The 17,924-nt window shown below is 44.3% G+C and overlaps 1 protein-coding gene across 2 annotated transcripts in view; it reads right to left on the reverse strand.

The window, feature by feature from the left end:
* The window catches only part of LOC147140394 (epidermal retinol dehydrogenase 2-like), a 58,276-nt gene that overhangs the window by 14,959 nt on the left and 25,393 nt on the right, over nucleotides 1-17,924 (reverse strand). Inside the window, exon 7 of one of the 2 annotated variants that reach the window (XM_086043101.1) lies at nucleotides 13,876-14,131. The exons of the other annotated variant lie outside the window; for it this stretch is intronic. Within the exon in view, the coding sequence (XP_085899227.1) occupies nucleotides 14,029-14,131 (103 nt within the window). The 3' untranslated portion in view covers nucleotides 13,876-14,028. Of the gene's footprint in view, nucleotides 1-13,875; nucleotides 14,132-17,924 lie in introns of those variants that run through there. 2 annotated transcript variants of the gene reach the window in all.

Genomic DNA, 17,924 nt, shown 5'->3' on the forward strand with positions numbered 1-17,924 from the left:
ATTTTTATCCAATGCTGTCCCTTACATTTCACTACAGCACTGTCACTTATTCAGAGTATTTTTCCTCTGTACTATGTATAGGCCAAAATGAGTGTTCCTCATACTTTTTATGTAGATGTAGGTTGGTGTGTATATACATGTGTATATACACGTGTATATACACATGTTACTGCGTATATTTACATAGGTTTGATCCTAAATGTTTGCCGTCAATGTTATACATTAATAGCCACATTATGCCGCCGTCCCTGTGTGACCTATATCTTTGCTGCTGTAACAATGAAAATTTCCCCACTGTGGGATCAATAAAAGCATTCTTATCTTATCTTATCTTATTACCTCACGACTCAACTACTGCAGTAGCATCCTTTACGGCTTACCCACCGAAACCCTCAAGAAACTTCAAAATCCCAAATTCTGCTGCCCGTCTCCTCACTACTCCCGCACCAGCGACCACATCACCCCAGTCCTCCAACAACATATCCAGTTCAAAATTCTTCTCATCACATTCACTAGAACTTCCTTAGCTTTTTTTTTTTTAACCCTGCCTATCTTGCGCTTACATGGCGGATTGTTTAACCCAGGGAGGGTGGGTTTGTCAGGGGATTAGCCGAGCTATTGTTATGTTAAAGTGCATTAGCCCGAGAAGCCACCCCCTACTTTGCATTGCAGTTACCCACCCGCCTCCCACCACTTCATTGGCCCTTTGTTTGGAAGAGAATCACACATTTTGTAAGCTTCCCAGGAGTACCGTATTTTCCCGACTATAAATCACGTTTTTTTTTTTTTTTCATAGTTTGGCCGGGGATGCGACGTATACTCCGGAGCGACATAAATGTGAAATTATTAACACAATATTATATTGTATCCCTTTCCTTTTCAAGGTCAGCAAACAATAAACCAAACAACCACAGGAGGGTGTTTTAAGGCTGCATATAAATCTGCACTACATATTGACTTTACAATGGGCAGAATAACATGTAGTGCAGTGCTGGGCAGACCTGTAATATCATTTCACATAAACATAATCCTTAAAGCTATTAAAATGTCCATCCATCCATCCATTATCTACACCGCTTATCCTCACAAGGGTCGCGGGGAGTGCTGGAGCCTAGTTTGATAAAAAGGCAATTTGACTATCAATACATCTACTTGCTTTGCCTGTGGTCTTACACAAGTACGGTGCGGACCACAACAAAGAGATAATTACGACCGAATACATAAATACTTTTGGAGACTTGGAAACATTATACATGGTCGGCGATAAATAAAAGACTTATTTAATCGATCTACGACCGTTCTGGTGAGTTGAAAGTTATCTTACCTTGTAGTGTTGTCCACATTAATTTAGAGAATTTACACTGGCTGAAGCGGGTAGTATAGTCCAACTGATTCCACACCAAGGCGGAACTAAACTTTGGTTCCCCCAAGTCTTTCTGACATACCTCTTGTAAATTCTTCATTAGTGCTTCGTTTATACAGGCATTGGTTTACTGTTTAACGTGTGTTTTACATGTTTTCGGGCAGCCAATGGGTCCTTTCTTTACATTGACTTATATATCGGGTATATTGTTGGACAGCTAATGGGTCCTAACGAAAGACGTTTGGAGTCTGTTAGCCGTTAGTGGCTAGCGGCAGATGCGCGCCTCTTCGTCGTCGTGTATGGGCGGGGATTGAGCGAGTTGTTGAGTCTGTGGAATGGATTGGAGTGCTAACTGAAGCCACATTGCTCCCTATCACTGTGTCCGTTCACGCTCTTTGATTTGAGTGACTGTTTGGATGAGGCGCTCCAGTGAATCCCCCCAAATTCACATATAGTGAATTTAAGCTAAATGTTACCATCGTAGCTCAGTGGAAATGTGTACTTAGCGCGCAATTTTATTATTTTGATTTATATGGACACATTTATCAGAGTTACGCGACGGAGGCAACTTGGCTTCAAGGTGGTAGAGGGGGGGACGTTGTGTAATGTAACGTAAGCACACCGTTCAGCTTGTTGTCTCTATTCTATTTTCATTTTAAATTGTTCATTATTTAAATTGTAAATGTCACGTCTGTTCTTGAGGTTGGATTTTATCAAATAAATTTTCTTTAAAAAATGCAACTTATACTACAGTGCAACTTATGTTATTTTCTACTTTATTATGCATTTTATGGCTGGTGCGACTTGTACTCTGGAGTGACTTGTAATCCGGAAAATACAGTAGTTGGGTTTGTTTATGCTCCGTCTGCGCTGTTTGCTTTTTGCATTGTTCCCAAGATGACGGTTTTGCAAGAAATCATCACATATTGGAGTTTTTGTGAGTTTTATTGAACACAGAACAAAAAACATATCCACACATCATTAAAAAATATACTTTTTCTTCATGCAGTGTGTGTGTGCGTGTCTGTGTGCGTGCGTGCGAATGTGTGTGTTATAGAATGAGTGTGCACTGTACGCATTCCCACGGCATTTCTGTTCTGCATGTTCCACACATGTATTTTTCACAGAGCACACATTGCTTGGTGGCATAATTGCTGTTGCAGTTGCGTTTGAACTGGCACTTAATTTTTTTCCCAGGGCTCAGTGTAGCTGGCTGTCGGCAAAGCATTTCTGCCTGCTTCGCACTTATATAACGGTGAGCCCACTCATGTGCGAGTTTTGCAAAGAAGGTTGCCCGTCTCTCCTTCAGCCCGGTGCATGCCTTGTACAAAACATGTGTATTCAGTGCTGCAATGTCGATCATCATGTTCCTCTTAGGACAGTGTATTCCCGCACCATCTGGTCCATCGCGTCCATGCCGCACTTTGTGGTGTTGTAGAGGGTGATGGTATTTGGCTTCCTCTTGGTGGTGTTCTTCGTGTTTACCTCTGTGTGCATGGCACTGAGAAGATAGACAATCTTCCATTTTCCGAAACTGCCGCATATGGGCCAATCAGAACCAATCTCGGTTTCAGTTGTGGGTCGGGGGCCGGGTGTTGTGGGGGGGCGGGGGTTTGCGAGTTCATAAATACCTGTGGAAATACCTCAGGTATGAACAAAATTCCCCGCCAAGCAACAAAGATGCAGAGAAGATACACTCGCGCACAGGCATTGGAACAGATCCTCGCCGACGTGGACCCTCTGCTCTCGGAAGGAGAAGAAGTGAACATGCTTTGGTAGGTTAATTGGACACTCTAAATTGCCTCTAGGTGTGAATGTGAGCGCGGATGTTTGTTTGTCTCTGTGTGCCCTGCGATTGGCTGGCAACCAATTCAGGGTGTCCCCCGCCTGCTGCCCGAAGACTGCTGGGACCTATCCCAGCAGTTCAGTTGTGGAGCCTATCCAGCACTCCCCGCGACCCTTGTGAGGACAAGCGGTATAGATGATGGATGGATGGAGTTACAAGCCGAGGGCTGGACTGATCGAATGTTCATTGAAAATTTGAAATATGTCCAAATTTGATCGGGTCCTTTTTCGTGCCTGCTGATGATGTCACGCTGTACGATATATTTCTCTAATATATTTCTTTGCCACTGTGTTTGCCATCCCCTCTCTGCTGTGTTTGTATGTTCTGAGTTACTAGATAAAAAAATTATATAAAAAAACAAACATTATTGCCACTTTGGCGAGAATCTTCAGAGTCGTCGACGTGCCGACTGAAGACGAGCTCGTACGTCACTTCCGCTAGTGACCCGAGGAGAAGCCGTTGCCTCATTTGTGAAACATCAGCAGAATGATTGCATTTCCCCTGCCGAAATGGCAACAATTTTGTGGTTGAGTCGGGCTGCAGGATTGTATGTACTGAGTTATTGTCTTAATAAAATGTGTTTTACTCCGAATAACTTTTCATCTGATTGTAAAAACCACGAAACGGTGACGTGTCGTCCTACTGAAAGACAATGCTCGCAAAAGTGGTGATAATGTTCGTTTTTTTATTTAATTTTTTGATCTAGTGACTCAGAACATACAAACACAACAGCCAGGGGGATGACAAACACAGAGGCAAAGAAATATATTAGAGAAATATATCGTAAAGCGTGACGTCATCAGCGAGCACAAAGGAGGACCCGATCAAACCTGGACACATGATCACATCTGCTACACACACCGGCTCGCTGCCGTATGTGGCCGGTTCTAATAATAAATCAGAATTATGCCAGGGGTTGTAGAACATCTTCAGGCGGGCTTTGGCTGTGTCATATGTGTTTTAGACAAAATTCCGATAGAGAGGACGAATATTTATGACATACTAGAATTATAATCAGCATTGTTGCATGCAATTGCGATGTTATTTGACTTTCCCATTACTCATGATTTGAATTTGCTCACACTGCAGGTGAGTAGACCACTCCTCAACCGGAGAAGAGAGCTCATTTGGAGACTGACCGGACAGAGACTGCCAAAGACTCCACGGTGTGGCGTGAAGAGCTGGTTGGGACACCTCTCCAGTTCACCCCAATTGAAGCCTACGCTGCTGATGGAGAGCCCACAGCTAAAACCAGGAGTCATATTGGGAGTCGCCTTCAGGGCTTCTAGTGTTTCATCAACACGAGAATGCTTTGCGTCATCCAAGAGTGGACCAATCGTCATGCACAGGAAACAGAGGATGTGAATTGGTCCATGACCCTCCCTGAACATTTCTGGCCATCATCATCTTGCGGGGGGTTAACAAACTTCCATCCATGTAAGACTACTGGTCAGAAGAATTGGGAAACAAAAAAATAATGGATATCATGCCCCGAAAACACATTATGAAACACCTGCGTTTTGACAACAAAAACACCTGCGGCGAAGTGCAGACTGACAAGTTTGCAGCAATTTCCAGTGTGTGGGGAGCTTTTGTCACAAACTGCAACACATTTTACAGCCCTGGTCGACACATCACCATCAACGAACAGCTTTTCCCGTTGAAGACCTGCTGCCCATTCCTTCACTACATCGCAACGAAACCGGACAAGTTCGGGATCAAGTTTTGGGTGGCTTGCGACTTGAAATCCAAGTATGTCTGCAATGTCATCCGATACCTTGGCAAGGACTCCAGTCGTCCCAATGGAGAGAGACTGTCCGAAAATGTGGTGCTGCGGCTCATGGAACCATTCCTGGACGAGGGCAGACATGTAACAACGGACAATTTCTTCACTTCACTGTCACTTGCCAAACGACTGCTTCGTCGGAACACCACCCTCCTTGGCACAGTGAATAAAATTCGCCGGGAAATTCCTCCATCTTCAAGACAGACGGACCGCCGCGAAGCATTCACCACTCAGGTATCAGTGTGATTGGCATCATGTCTGCCATGCGTGTGTGAGTACTGTAAAATTACTGTGAAATAATTTTTCTCTCTCTCATTTATTAGGTGTTTTCAACAACTGGTGCCACGCTGACAGTGTATGCTCCCAAACGGAAGATTGTCTCTGTTCTCAGCACCATGCACACCGAGGTAAACACAGAGAACACCACCAAGAGGAAGCCAAATACCATCACCCTCTACAACACCACAAAGTGCGGCGCGATGGACCAGATGGTGCGGGAATACACTGTCCGAAGAGGAACACGGCACTGGCCAGTGGCCGTGTTCTACAATATGATCGACATCGCAGCACTGAATGCACATGTTTTGTACAAGGCATGCACCGGGCTGAAGGAGAGACGGGCAACCTTCTTAGCAAAACTCGCACATGAGTCGACCCACCGTTATATAAGTGCGAAGCAGGCAGAAATGCTTCGCCGAAAGCCAGCTACACCGAGCCCTGGGAAAAAAATTAAGTGCCAGGTCAAACGCAACTGCAACAGAAATTATGCCACCAAGCAATGTGTGCTCTGTCAAAAATACACACATGGAACATGCAGAACAGAAATGCCGTGGGAATGCGTACAGTGCACAATCATTCTATAACACACATTTGCACGCAAGCACACAGACATGCACACACACACAATGCATGAGGAAAAAGTATATTTTTTAATGATGTGTGGATATGTTTTTTGTTCTGTGTTCAATAAAACTCACAGAAACTCCAATATGTGATGATTTCTTGCAAAAACGTCATCTTGGGAACAATGCAAAAAGCAAACAGCGCAGAAGGAGCATGAACAAACCCAATTACTACTGGGAATCTTACAAAATGTAGGATTCTCTTCCAAACAAATGGTCAATGAAGTGGTGGGTGGGGGGTGGTTAATTACATTGCAAAGTAGTGGGTGGCTTCTCGGGCTAATACACTTTAACATAATAGCTCGGCTAATCCCCTGACACACCCACTCCCTGGGTTAAAAAATCCGCCATGGAAACCCTTGGGGGACTAGCGAAATCCTGGAATTGCTAGTGTCAAGGCCCTTCACGACCTCGCCCCCTCCTACCTCACTGACCTTCTTCACCATCACACCGCCATCTGCAATCTTAGATCTGCCCATGCTATGCCAACCTCCTCACCCTCCCATCAGAACTAGGTACCGGACTTGGGGCGACAGAGCATTCGCTATCACTGCCTCCTCCCTCCAGAACCCTCTCCCTCATCACCTCAGACACATTCACGCACTCCCCCTTTTTTAAAACGGCACTAAAAATCCACCTTTTCAAATCTGCTTTCAACCTATAACACACAATCATCTCTTTATCATATTTTTCTGCACATTATCGCACTCATATAGTTTTTAATACTACAATTGTCTTTTCTGCTTTCGTTTTATAACCTTTTAAACACACACATACACACACACACACACACACACACACCCACATACATATATACACACACACACACACACATTTACATATATCACACACATATACATATATAACCGATACGTGCTCAGATTCAGAAAACAGGTCAGGCATGATTGGTCGTTGTGAGCAGTTGTGATTAAGTATTAAACATGAGTTTTCCAGCCATCGAGTTCTAGCATCCAAATCTACTGATAACTCCTGCTAGACCACTGTGGCTGCTTTGCCATGGCCATGTATGCATATATCATCTGCGTACATTCGGAGAGCAACACCATTGCATGATTCTGGAAGATAATTTATGCACAGACTAAAAAGTAATCGTCCTAAAACTGACCCTTGAGGGATTCCTGTTTTTTTTCCAACAGATAGCAATTTGCACTTTCTGTGGAGCATTGTGGTCTGAACCCAAATTGTAATGGGTGTAGATAATCATTCAATTAAACAGTTCATTAATTGAATTTCTACAACCTTTTCCAAAATTTATGAGAATACAGGAAGAATACTTATCGGCCTATAATTACTCACCTGATCAGCTGCCACATATTTAAAAATTCGAATGACTTTAGCTTATTGCCAATTTTCTGGGAACCTTTCAGTAGTCAAGGAGATATTGATGAGCTGAGTAAGTGGTTCAGTCAGTATACTACAGAACCTTTTTAAAAAACATGCGTCCAAGTAAAAGGTGTCTTTTGAATGTGTAGTTTTGAATTTAGTAACATCAATAACTTGTTTTTTTCTCAAATCTAAAATCAAAAGTGCCTGAGTTCGAGTAACGAAAGTGTGTCGGTTGTGATGATCAACCAGGTGGTGAGGGTGCGTGTCACTGTCAGTGTCCCCAGCAGAACACAGTAGAGCAGAAGAGGCACATACCGTCGACTTCCAAGACATCTCCGCAAGGGATAAGGTTGTTTTCTGTCTTTGTAGAATGTGTTCCTTTTAGGGCCGTTTGATTGTAGCAGAGTTTTGTTGTTTTTGAAAACAAACGGGTTAAAAGACTGAGCCAGCAAGTTCAGCACGGAGCCCAACAAAATGTGTCCGTCCGACGCCGACACAGCCAGCAGCTCTATGTTAGCAATCAGCCACCCAATCAGGGCTGTGCTCACCGAGCACCTAATAATGCGTTTGTGGAATATGTCGGCTGAAAATTGAATCGCAGTTGCTCAGGACTCAGGTAACTATTCAAGTCAAGTCAAACTTATTTATATAGCCCTTAATCACAGGAAAGTCTCAAAGGGCTTCACATATGCACCGGATCATATACACGACATCCCCTGATCTTAAACCCCAGGAGGGCAAGGAAAAACTAAAAAAAAAACATCTGCGGAAAAGTGAGAAACCTTGAGAAGGGACCACAGATGGGGGAATCCCCCTTCCAAGGATTATCAGGCTACAATGGATGCCGAGCGGGCAACATTGAACACACATTATAGTACTATACAGTGTTTGTTAAAGTGATGTGAAAGTTATACAAAATGAAGTGCTGCATGAAGATGACATCGGTGAAGTGAGCAGGGGCCCAATAGTCAATGTAGAAATCTCCATAGCAGCGCCTCCAAGGATGTGGTCAGCCAATTCAAGGTACAATTTGTGTCCCCAGCATGATCTGTGGCATGAATGCGCAGTAGGTCGGCCATCTTTGGTCGCTAGCTATGGCAGCTATACTAGGACAGAATACAAGTACGTAGGTGATGCCTGCACAACGCGAAATGAAATATACAATAATGTATGTATGATGGTAGCATCAGAATAAATTCTGAAGTTCACAAAACCATTTCGTCTGGCAATCTACAGAAAAATGCATCTAAACTAAATCGGGAAAAGCTTCCTCATGCAACAAGACAATGACCCAAAACACATTGCTAACACAACAAAGGACTTCATCAAAGGGGAAAATAATAGAAGTACTTAGACAGGCAAGTCGATCACCAGACCTTAACCCAATAGAGTCTGCATTTTACCTCCTGAAGGGGAAACTGAAGGGTACAACCCCCAGAAACAAGCAACTGAAAGAAGAAATAGTCTGGTGGGTCGGTTGCAGGCTTGATGCAGTTACACTAGTCCTGCTCGATTATGAAAACAATATTAATCACGACTATTTTGCTAATAATTGAAATCACAATTATTGAAACAATTATGTATTTCTGGGTACAAAACAAGAAAATGTTTAAACGTTGAAAATATATAGACACATTTGACACTATAATTATGTAAGTTCCTTTTGGGACCAAATAAAATTGATAAAATTAGTTATTCTAAAATCAAAAAAAAGGTACAAATGTACAAATTCAAGTATGATTTCCTTGTGTAAATAAACAGACTGACGATTATGGTCTCAGATTTGGAGGTGGTGATTTTCATCCAAACCGCTTCACACTTGATTGCGAACAGCTCCAGTGAGATCATGGCTTGGAGAAGCCAATCATACCACATCATCTGCAAAAAGCAGAGATCCACTACTGAGGCCACCACACTGGATCCACTCAATGCCTCGGCTACTCCGAGAAATTCCGTTCATAATGTTATGAACAGAATTGGTGACAAAGGGCAGCCTTGGCGGAGTCCAAAACCTCACTGGAAACGAATCTAACTTACTGCCGGTAATGCAGACCAGCCGCTGACATTAGTGGTACAGGGACCGAACCGCCAGTATTCGAGGGCACGGTACTGCGTACCCCCTAAGCACCCTCCACAGAACTTCCTGAGGGACACTGTCTCATGCCTTCTCCAAGTCCACAAAACACATGTAGACTGGTTGGATGAACTCCCATGCCCCTTCGTAATTATCTGCCAACTATTTATGCTCGTATTCAACCTGTTTGAGCAATCTGATGAAGGTAAAATGAACGTTATTGGGCGTCTTCGGTGGAAAATATGGACTGTGTGACAGTTGTGGTCCTCTGTTCCACAACTGGGATGAAATCCACATTGCTTCTCCTGAATCCGAGATTCGACCTCCAGATGGACCCTCCTCTCCAGCACCCCTGACTAGATGTTACTAGGGAGGCTGAGGAGTGAGATTCCTCTTAAATTGAAAAACAACCTCCGATCCCCCTTCTTAAAAAGGGGCACCACCACTCCGGTCTGCCAATCCAGAGACCCTGTGCCCCATGTTCACAGAATGTTGTAAAGGCGTGTCAACCAGGACAGCCCCACAACATCCAGAGCCTTTAGGAACTCCGGGCGGATATCAACCATCGGGCTTTGCCAAGGAGCTTTTTAACCACCTAGGTAATTTCAACCCCAGAGATAGGAGAGCCCACCTCTGAGTCTCCAGGCTCTGCTTCTTCAATGGAAGGAGTGTCGATGGAATTGAGGAGGTCCTTGAAGTATTCTCCCTACCAACTCACAACATCCTAATGTCAAGATCAGCAGCACCCAATCTCCACTATACACAGTGTTCATGGTGCACTGCTCTTCCCTTCTGAGACGTCGGATGGTGGACCAGAATTCCCCTCAAAGCCGTCCAGAACTAGTTTTCCATGGCCTCACCGAACTCCTCCCACGCCTGAGTTTATGCCCCAGCGATCGCCGAAGCCGCCTTCCGCTTGGCCAGCCGGTATCTGTCAGCTGCCTCCAGAGTCCCACAGGCCAAAAAGGCCCAATAGGACTCTTTCTTCAGCTTGACAGCATACCTTACCGCCGGTGTCCACTAGTGGGTTTGATGGCCATCATGACAGGCACAGACAACCTTATGGCCACAGCTCCCCCTCAACAATGGAGGCACGAAACATGGTCCGGTCAACTAGGTCTCAATGTCGGAATCGGTCTTTGGATTGACTCTGCCAAACCAAAGGTAAGGGCTTTTTCTCAGCGACTTTTATCACTGGGTTTTTGCATAAACAACTCTCGCCATGTTTTGGGGTGTTGAACAATATGGTGTGGGTCCTTTCGTGGGCTTCCAACCACCCATACCCCCCCCAACAAATACGCTTCTGAGGATCGAAGCTAACACACAGTCACACACGCACGCACACACACACGAAGCGCCTATATGTAGCACAATTGTGAATACATTTTTTGCAAATTGGAAAAAGAACACGTTTTTGCCATCAAAATTGCTTTTTTTTTTTTTTTTTTTTATTTTATAAGAAAAGTACTGTTTATAGATCAGAGGTGTCATAAAAGCAAAAAATAATGGTGTCAAAGTTGAAGTTTTACTTTCCTTTACTCAATTTCTCCGTTTTTTTTCCCGAGAAGCAGAATTTTCTGTGAAACTTGCCCGTGTTCTACTGCAGATCACTCAAGAATGACAAATGCTAGAAATAAACTTTTTTTCTGATGAAAGAAGAGAGTCCAATCTTTCTTTTGGTAGGTCTATATCATCATAAAGCATAATATTCTGTGGGCCTTCAAAGATGGGTCAAAATCCACAAAAAAGGCTGGCACTCAGGGCCTTAGCTGCGCTGCGAATGGCTGGCATTTAATGAGTTAAGAGCAACTGATAAGTGTGTTACGCAATCAAATGCAAGCAGTCAAATGCTATCCACCCAAGAGGGTGAGTGAAATAAGTAACTTCACGTGCAAGCGACCTATTGGCATTTTGCATTTTCATATTCGTCTTGAGCAGAAAAACAGAAGTGTTTATTAGACATATTTGGTTGATGGAGTGGGAAGAAAATCATGTCAAAAAGAGACAAAATGGTTAGTGTGTGAGCATTTCGGACTGAAATGCGCACCATGTGTAATAACTGTCACACAGTCCATATTTTCCACCGTAGACGCCCAATAACGTTCATTTTACCTTCATCAGATTGCTCAAACAGGTTGAATACGAGCATAAATAGTTGGCAGATAATTACGATTGGGGACACGTCATTGTCCAATGTTCGTAATGTCCACTTGTCATCTCACTAATCCCCTCATAAGTGACTGGGGAAAAGTGTTATGTAAAACAGGCCACTTCGTCCTGATTTTTAAATCTGTTACAAATATCTGACAACTTAAGTTAGCCTAATAATATTTCCTGCTGAAGACTTTGAATATTAATGTTTAGTATGATCTAAAGAGCATGAATTTGAGGAAATTCTCACATACACTGGGCTAGGTAAAGCCTTTAAAAATCAACAAATGAACCATCTAAACACTAACAGTAATTAGTAATAAGATTATGCAACACTTAATATAGTTAACATTTTCAACAATTTTATACTCACAAATTGTGATTAAAAACTGTCACTCCTGTCACTCTTCACCTCTTATGTTTTGTATTATAAAAGAGGTTACGTTCATAAATTTGGGTCAATTCACAACATAAGTGGCATAAAATCCTTAATCTTTAACTGATTCTTACAAACACAGGCTCATTTTGTTCGTGGTTCAAATCTCTATTTTGATATATCGGTGTTTGCATTTTTTTGTAACAAAACGTATTTTCCGGACGATAAGTCGCTCCGGAGTACAAGTCGCACCAGCCATAAAATGCATAATAAAGTAAAAAAAACATATAAGTCGCACTGGAGTATAAGTCGCATTTTGGGAGGAAATTGTGCGCTTAGTACACATTTCCACCGGGCTACGATGGTAACATTTAGCTAACATTCACACGTGTAGCATACAAGAAAGTTACTGTAAGATAACTTTAAACTCACCAAAACAGTTGTAGATCGATTAAATGAGTCTTTTATTTATTCCCGACCATGTAAAATGTTTCCAAGTCTCCAAACGTATTTATGTATTCGATCGTAATTATGTCTTTGTCTCCTCTGTGCTCGGCTTCTTACGTGTGTGGCTGCATGATGCAGTACCCCAGCCAGAGGCAGGCAACTGCTTGTTTGTGGTTCATTCTTGTTCAACCATCGTTTGTAAGTAACTTAGACAATTGTGTGTAATGAGCATGCAACATTTATATAGGAGCTGAATAGTGGATGATTGTACTGTGTTGTTGACTGAACATACTAATCGCTATCGCTATTGCTAATGCTAATCGCGATCGCTAATTGTTAGCATGTCTGCCTGTTTGTGGTTCATTCTTGATCAACCATCGTCTGAAACTAACTTAGACAATTGTGTGTAATGACATTTATATACGAGCTGAATTGTGGACGATCGTAGGTTGTTGACTGAACATACTAATCGCTATCGCTAATGCTAATCCTGATCGCTAATCGTTAGCATAGGCTCATCTTGTTCATGTCTATGAAAATACATGTGTATGTAATGCATAGATTGATAGTATTTTCTGTTTCTTGTGCAGTTTCACAATATAAACAGGCAACTTCGCTTGACACCTAGAGTCTGTGGAGTTTGTTTGTGAATGTTTAGCTGTTTGGATAAGCTGACTTCCTCGACTAGCAAGGCCTTAACAGTCAAATTGTCTTTTTATCATACCATTTTAATTACTTATTTAACAAAACATTAGACTTTAACAGTTTAAATTATTCATGCATTTTAATAGCTTTAAGGATGTATCTTTATGTGGGTTACAATAACATGTGAAATGATATAGAAGTAATTGTCATGGCTTGTTAGTGCTGACTTGTATTTCTCCCTCTGCAGGCGCTTTGGCGCTAAGGTGCCTGCAGAGGGCGGCAAAACATCAGAAATACAAGTCAGCACTAACAAGCCATGACAGTAATAATGTGTTAAGAATTTCACACATAAGTCGCTCCAGAGTATAAGTTGCACCCCCGGCCAAACTATGAAAAAAAAACACGACTTATAGTAAGGAAAATACGGCACGCTCGAGGAACTACACGGTGCCAGACCCCCCCGGGGGCCTCTTTGACGGCCATGTCTGGCCCATGTACTTGAAACACAAGAACATCTTGTGTATATATGATTTCAGGTTTTGGACAAGTGTGATAATGGTTTGGCAACCGTGTGCATGTCTCACTTTGCTGAACGTGATCCAAGGAATGCTCAGGGCGTTTGTGTGACTGCTCAGTCACACGGAAAATTAGGGGGAACATTATACATTTTTGTACAGCATGTCTATCAGAAAATCACAGGTCACAGAAAAACTAGTAAGCATTATTCCTCTGAAGATTAAGTCTATTTCCGGTGAGGTGCAATATATTACTATTACTTTATATATATTTTTATTATGTTGTATTATATATATTTTATTACAATGACTTTAAAATGTAATTGACCTTTCAAAAAAGTATTGAGTGGTATTGTGCATAAAAGCATACACTTTAAAAGATGCTTGTTTTTTGTTTTGTTTTTTTTAATATTCCAGACATTCATTTTCTAGTGTTCTGATACAGAAAACAGATTTGTTGAGAACATGTGTGTCCTGTTCACGTGTCATATATACATCAGCTTTTGACAGGATATGGGGGGGATAATCCATCATCGCAAGATAATAGATTGGTTTGTAAGCAATCTTGAATATCCCCTAGTACATTCTGCAGTGCAGGCTGAGGTCTGTGTGGCAGTCTATTTCCATTGAAAATCCCAGGTATGAGCCAAGAAGTGATGTCACCTTCCACTGAAGAGCACTGAAGAGGACGTTATAAGAGGATGAGTGTTGTGGTTCACAAAGAGACAGTAACAAAAACATGTACAGTGAAAATGTCGTGGGCCACCATTGTATTTTAGGATTTAGAAATGCAAATCTATCATGGGACACTTGTATGAATTATCCGTTTTCGGCACCGCGCGAGTGGCAGCCCGCTACAGCAGCTCCGGCTCACCGGTGAGCCTTTTCGTGTGTTTTTGTACCTTACTATTACTCTACCTCATACCTTTTTACATAATTGATAGTCGTAAACTTGCGTAGAAATGGACACCCAAACTGCGGTATTCTTGCTGCTGCTGGTGGCTATTTTTTTGTGTGATTGTATCCAGCGACCTGCCTCGGAGCCGCACTCCCATTGTTTACAGCCGGAATCAGCTGTTAGCACTCCGTGCTAACCCCGCGCCGGTTCCCGGGGCGAGACAAGATATCCCCCGTGAGCTGAGGAGGAAGAGACAGGGATCCCGTGCGGGGGTTAAACGCTGGGAAAGGAGGGGACGATCCCATCACGTCTGTTATCATGGGGAATGTTAGATCACTCCCCAACAAGATGGACGAGCTAGCGGCGCTTACCCGGCATGAGAGGGACTTCCGGGAGGCTAGCCTGATGCTATTCACGGAGTCGTGGCTAACAGCGCTAACGCCGAACGCGGTCGTAGAATTGAACGGCTTCCAAATCATCCGCGCGGACAGGACACTGGAGAGTGGTAAGAGGAAAGGAGGAGGGCTGGCTGTGTTTGTGAACGATAGATGCTGTAATCCTGGGCACATCACGATTAAGGAGCAGCTTTGCACCAGGGATATTGAGTTGCTAGCTGTTGGCATGAGGCCATTCTACATCCCGCGAGAGTTTAGTCATGTGATCGCGGTGACCGTCTACGTCCCTCCCGCTACCAGCGGCGACACAGCCTGTGATGTCTTGACTGCAGCCGTGAGCAGGCTACAAACACAGCACCCAAATGCCCTGCTACTCATCTCTGGTGACTTCATTCATGCCTCCCCTTCCTCCTCTCTGCCTTCATTCACACAGAACGTCACCTGCCACACCAGAGACAATAAAACACTGGAAATTTTCTATGCCAACACCAAGGAAGCATACACATCACTGCCCCTACCCCCGCTGGGCAAAGCTGATCACAACCTGGTGGCTCTCCAGCCTGTGTACAAACCTCTGGTCCGCAGGCAGCCAGCTGTGACACGCACGGTTCAGAGATGGTCTGGAGAGGCCGAGGAGGCCTTAAAGGACTGCTTCAGCACAACTGTGTGGGAAGTATTCAGCGATGCCCACAGGGAAGACATTAGTAGTCTAACGGACACTGTTACAGACTATATAAATTTCTGCATGGAGAACACCATACCCACTAGGACAGTAAGGTGTTCCTCCAACAACAAACCATGGATCACATCACACATAAAAGCTCTCCTGAAGGAGAAGAAGAGGGCTTTAGCGTCAGGCAACAAAGAGGAGCGGAAGAATGTGCAGCGCCAGCTGAGGAGGAGGATCAGAGAGAGGGAAAAGGTCCTACAGGAAGAGGATGGAGAAGCAGCAGCTGCAGAATAATGCCAGGGGAGTCTGGAGCGGCCTGAAGACCATCTCAGGCCCCCGACAACCCAAGACCCGGACTGGGGGGGACCTGCAGTGGGCAAATGATCTAAATCTCTTTTTCAATAGGTTCGATCAGATGCCTGCCCCCACTCAGTCTTTCCTGCTGCAGCCTCCACCTACTCCTCCTGCTGGGTGTGTCACCCCCGCCCCTCTTTTCGCCACAGTCTCCAGCTCCCAGCTACACCAGACAGCCACCATTCCCTCCTGCCCAGCCTTGGCCTTCACATCATTTCAGGTGAGGAACCAGCTGAAGAAAATGAAGGCGAGGAAGGCAGCGGGTCCAGATGGCATCCGCCCCCAGCTCCTCAAATCCTGCGCAGACCAGCCGTGTGGAATTGTCCAGCACATGTTCAACCTGAGCCTGAAGCTGGGCAGAGTCCCCCAGCTGTGGAAAACATCCTGCCTGGTCCCGGTGCCAAAGACCCCCCACCCGAAGGAGCTCAACAGCTTCAGACCAGTGGCGCTGACGTCTCACCTGATGAAGTCCCAGGAGAGGCTGGTCCTCGTCCACCTGCGCCCCCTGGTGAGCTCCTGAATGGACCCACTCCAGTTCGCATACCAGCCTGGCATCAGTGTGGATGATGCCGTCATCTACCTCCTCCACACTTCACTCTCCCACGTGGAGAAGGCGGGGAGCACTGTGAGGATCATGTTCTTTGATTTCTCTGATGTTCTTTGATTTCTCCGATGTGAGGACACAGTAATGTGCGTCTGACGTGCTCCTCTGTAGCAAGGGGGCCCCACGGGGAACTGTCTTGGTTCCCTTCCTGTTGACCCTCTACACTTCGGACTTCAATTCAAGCACCCCTACTTGTCACCTGCAGAAGTTTTCTGACGACTCTGCGATTGTCGGCCTCATCACAGGCGGAGATGATTGGGAGTACAGAGAACTTACTCAGGGTTTGTGGACTGGTGCCAGCAGAACCACCTTCGGATCAATGCGGGGAAATCCAAAGAAATGGTGGTGGACTTTGGTAGGCGCCATCACTCTGCACCTGCACCAGTGAATATCCAGGGAACAGATGTTGAGAGAGTCTCATCTTACAAGTACCTGGGTGTTCATCTGAACAATAAACTTGAACGGAGCGACAACACAGACGCCCTCTATAGGACGAGTCAGAGCAGACTCTTCCTACTCAGGAGACTGAGGCCTTTTGGGGTTCAGGGGACACTCCTCAGGAACTTTTATGACTCAGTGGTTGCATCAGTCATTTTCCAGGGAGTGGTCACCTGGGCAAGCGGCGTCCTGGCCCGGGGCAAGAAGCGGCTGGACAAACTGGTCCTGGGCCACGCCCTGGTCTCTGTGGACTCAAGGGGGACAGGAGGATGATGGCCAAGCTGTCATCAATGCTGGACAACCCAGCCCACCCCCTCCAGGGCACCCTAACAGCACTCCACAGCTCCTTCAGTGACAGACTGTTACACTCTCGCTGTGCAAAGGAGAGATTCCGCCGCTCCTTCTTGCCTGCTGCTGTCAGACTCTTTAACAAGAACATTGTGTGGTCTCTACAAACTGGCAGACATTAGTGCAACTGTGCAGTCCTGCACCTAAGCTTATATCGTGCAATACTCAACATTCCCCACTACTGTTAGTCTAGTTTTATCCAATGCTGTTCCTTACATTTCAATGCAGCACTGCAGCACTGTCACTTACTTAGAGTATTTTTTCCTCTGTACTATGTACAGCCTAAAATGAGTGTTCCTCAGACTTTTTATGTAGATGTATGTTGGTGTGTATATACACGTTTATATACACACGGTTACTGCGTATATTTACATCGGTTTGATCCTGAATGTTTGCCGTTAATGTTATACATTAGTGGCTACATTATGCCGCCATCCCTGTGTGACCTATATCTTTGCTGCTGTAACACTGAAAATTTCCCCACTGTGGGATCAATAAAGGCCTTCTTATTCTTATTCTTATGCAGGGGTGTCAAATTAGTGCATTAATTGCAATCAATTAGTCACAGTCAGAGTTAAAGCCTTATTTTTTCTTAATCGCATTAAGCACATTTTTAATCTCTAACTTTACTGTTTCTGTATGATGATGAGATCCATTTTAATGTGTGGGACTTGGGCTTGAGTTGTTGGGGGTGTAAGAAACAATGGTCAATGTCACACCCTGAAGTGGACACTTGCTGTCATTGTGTTTGGCATAAGCTGATAG

The sequence above is a fragment of the Filicampus tigris genome, chromosome 10 (genome assembly GCF_054856515.1).
Source record: "Filicampus tigris isolate MCC_2025a chromosome 10, RoL_Ftig_1.0, whole genome shotgun sequence".
Lineage (NCBI taxonomy): Eukaryota > Metazoa > Chordata > Actinopteri > Syngnathiformes > Syngnathidae > Filicampus > Filicampus tigris.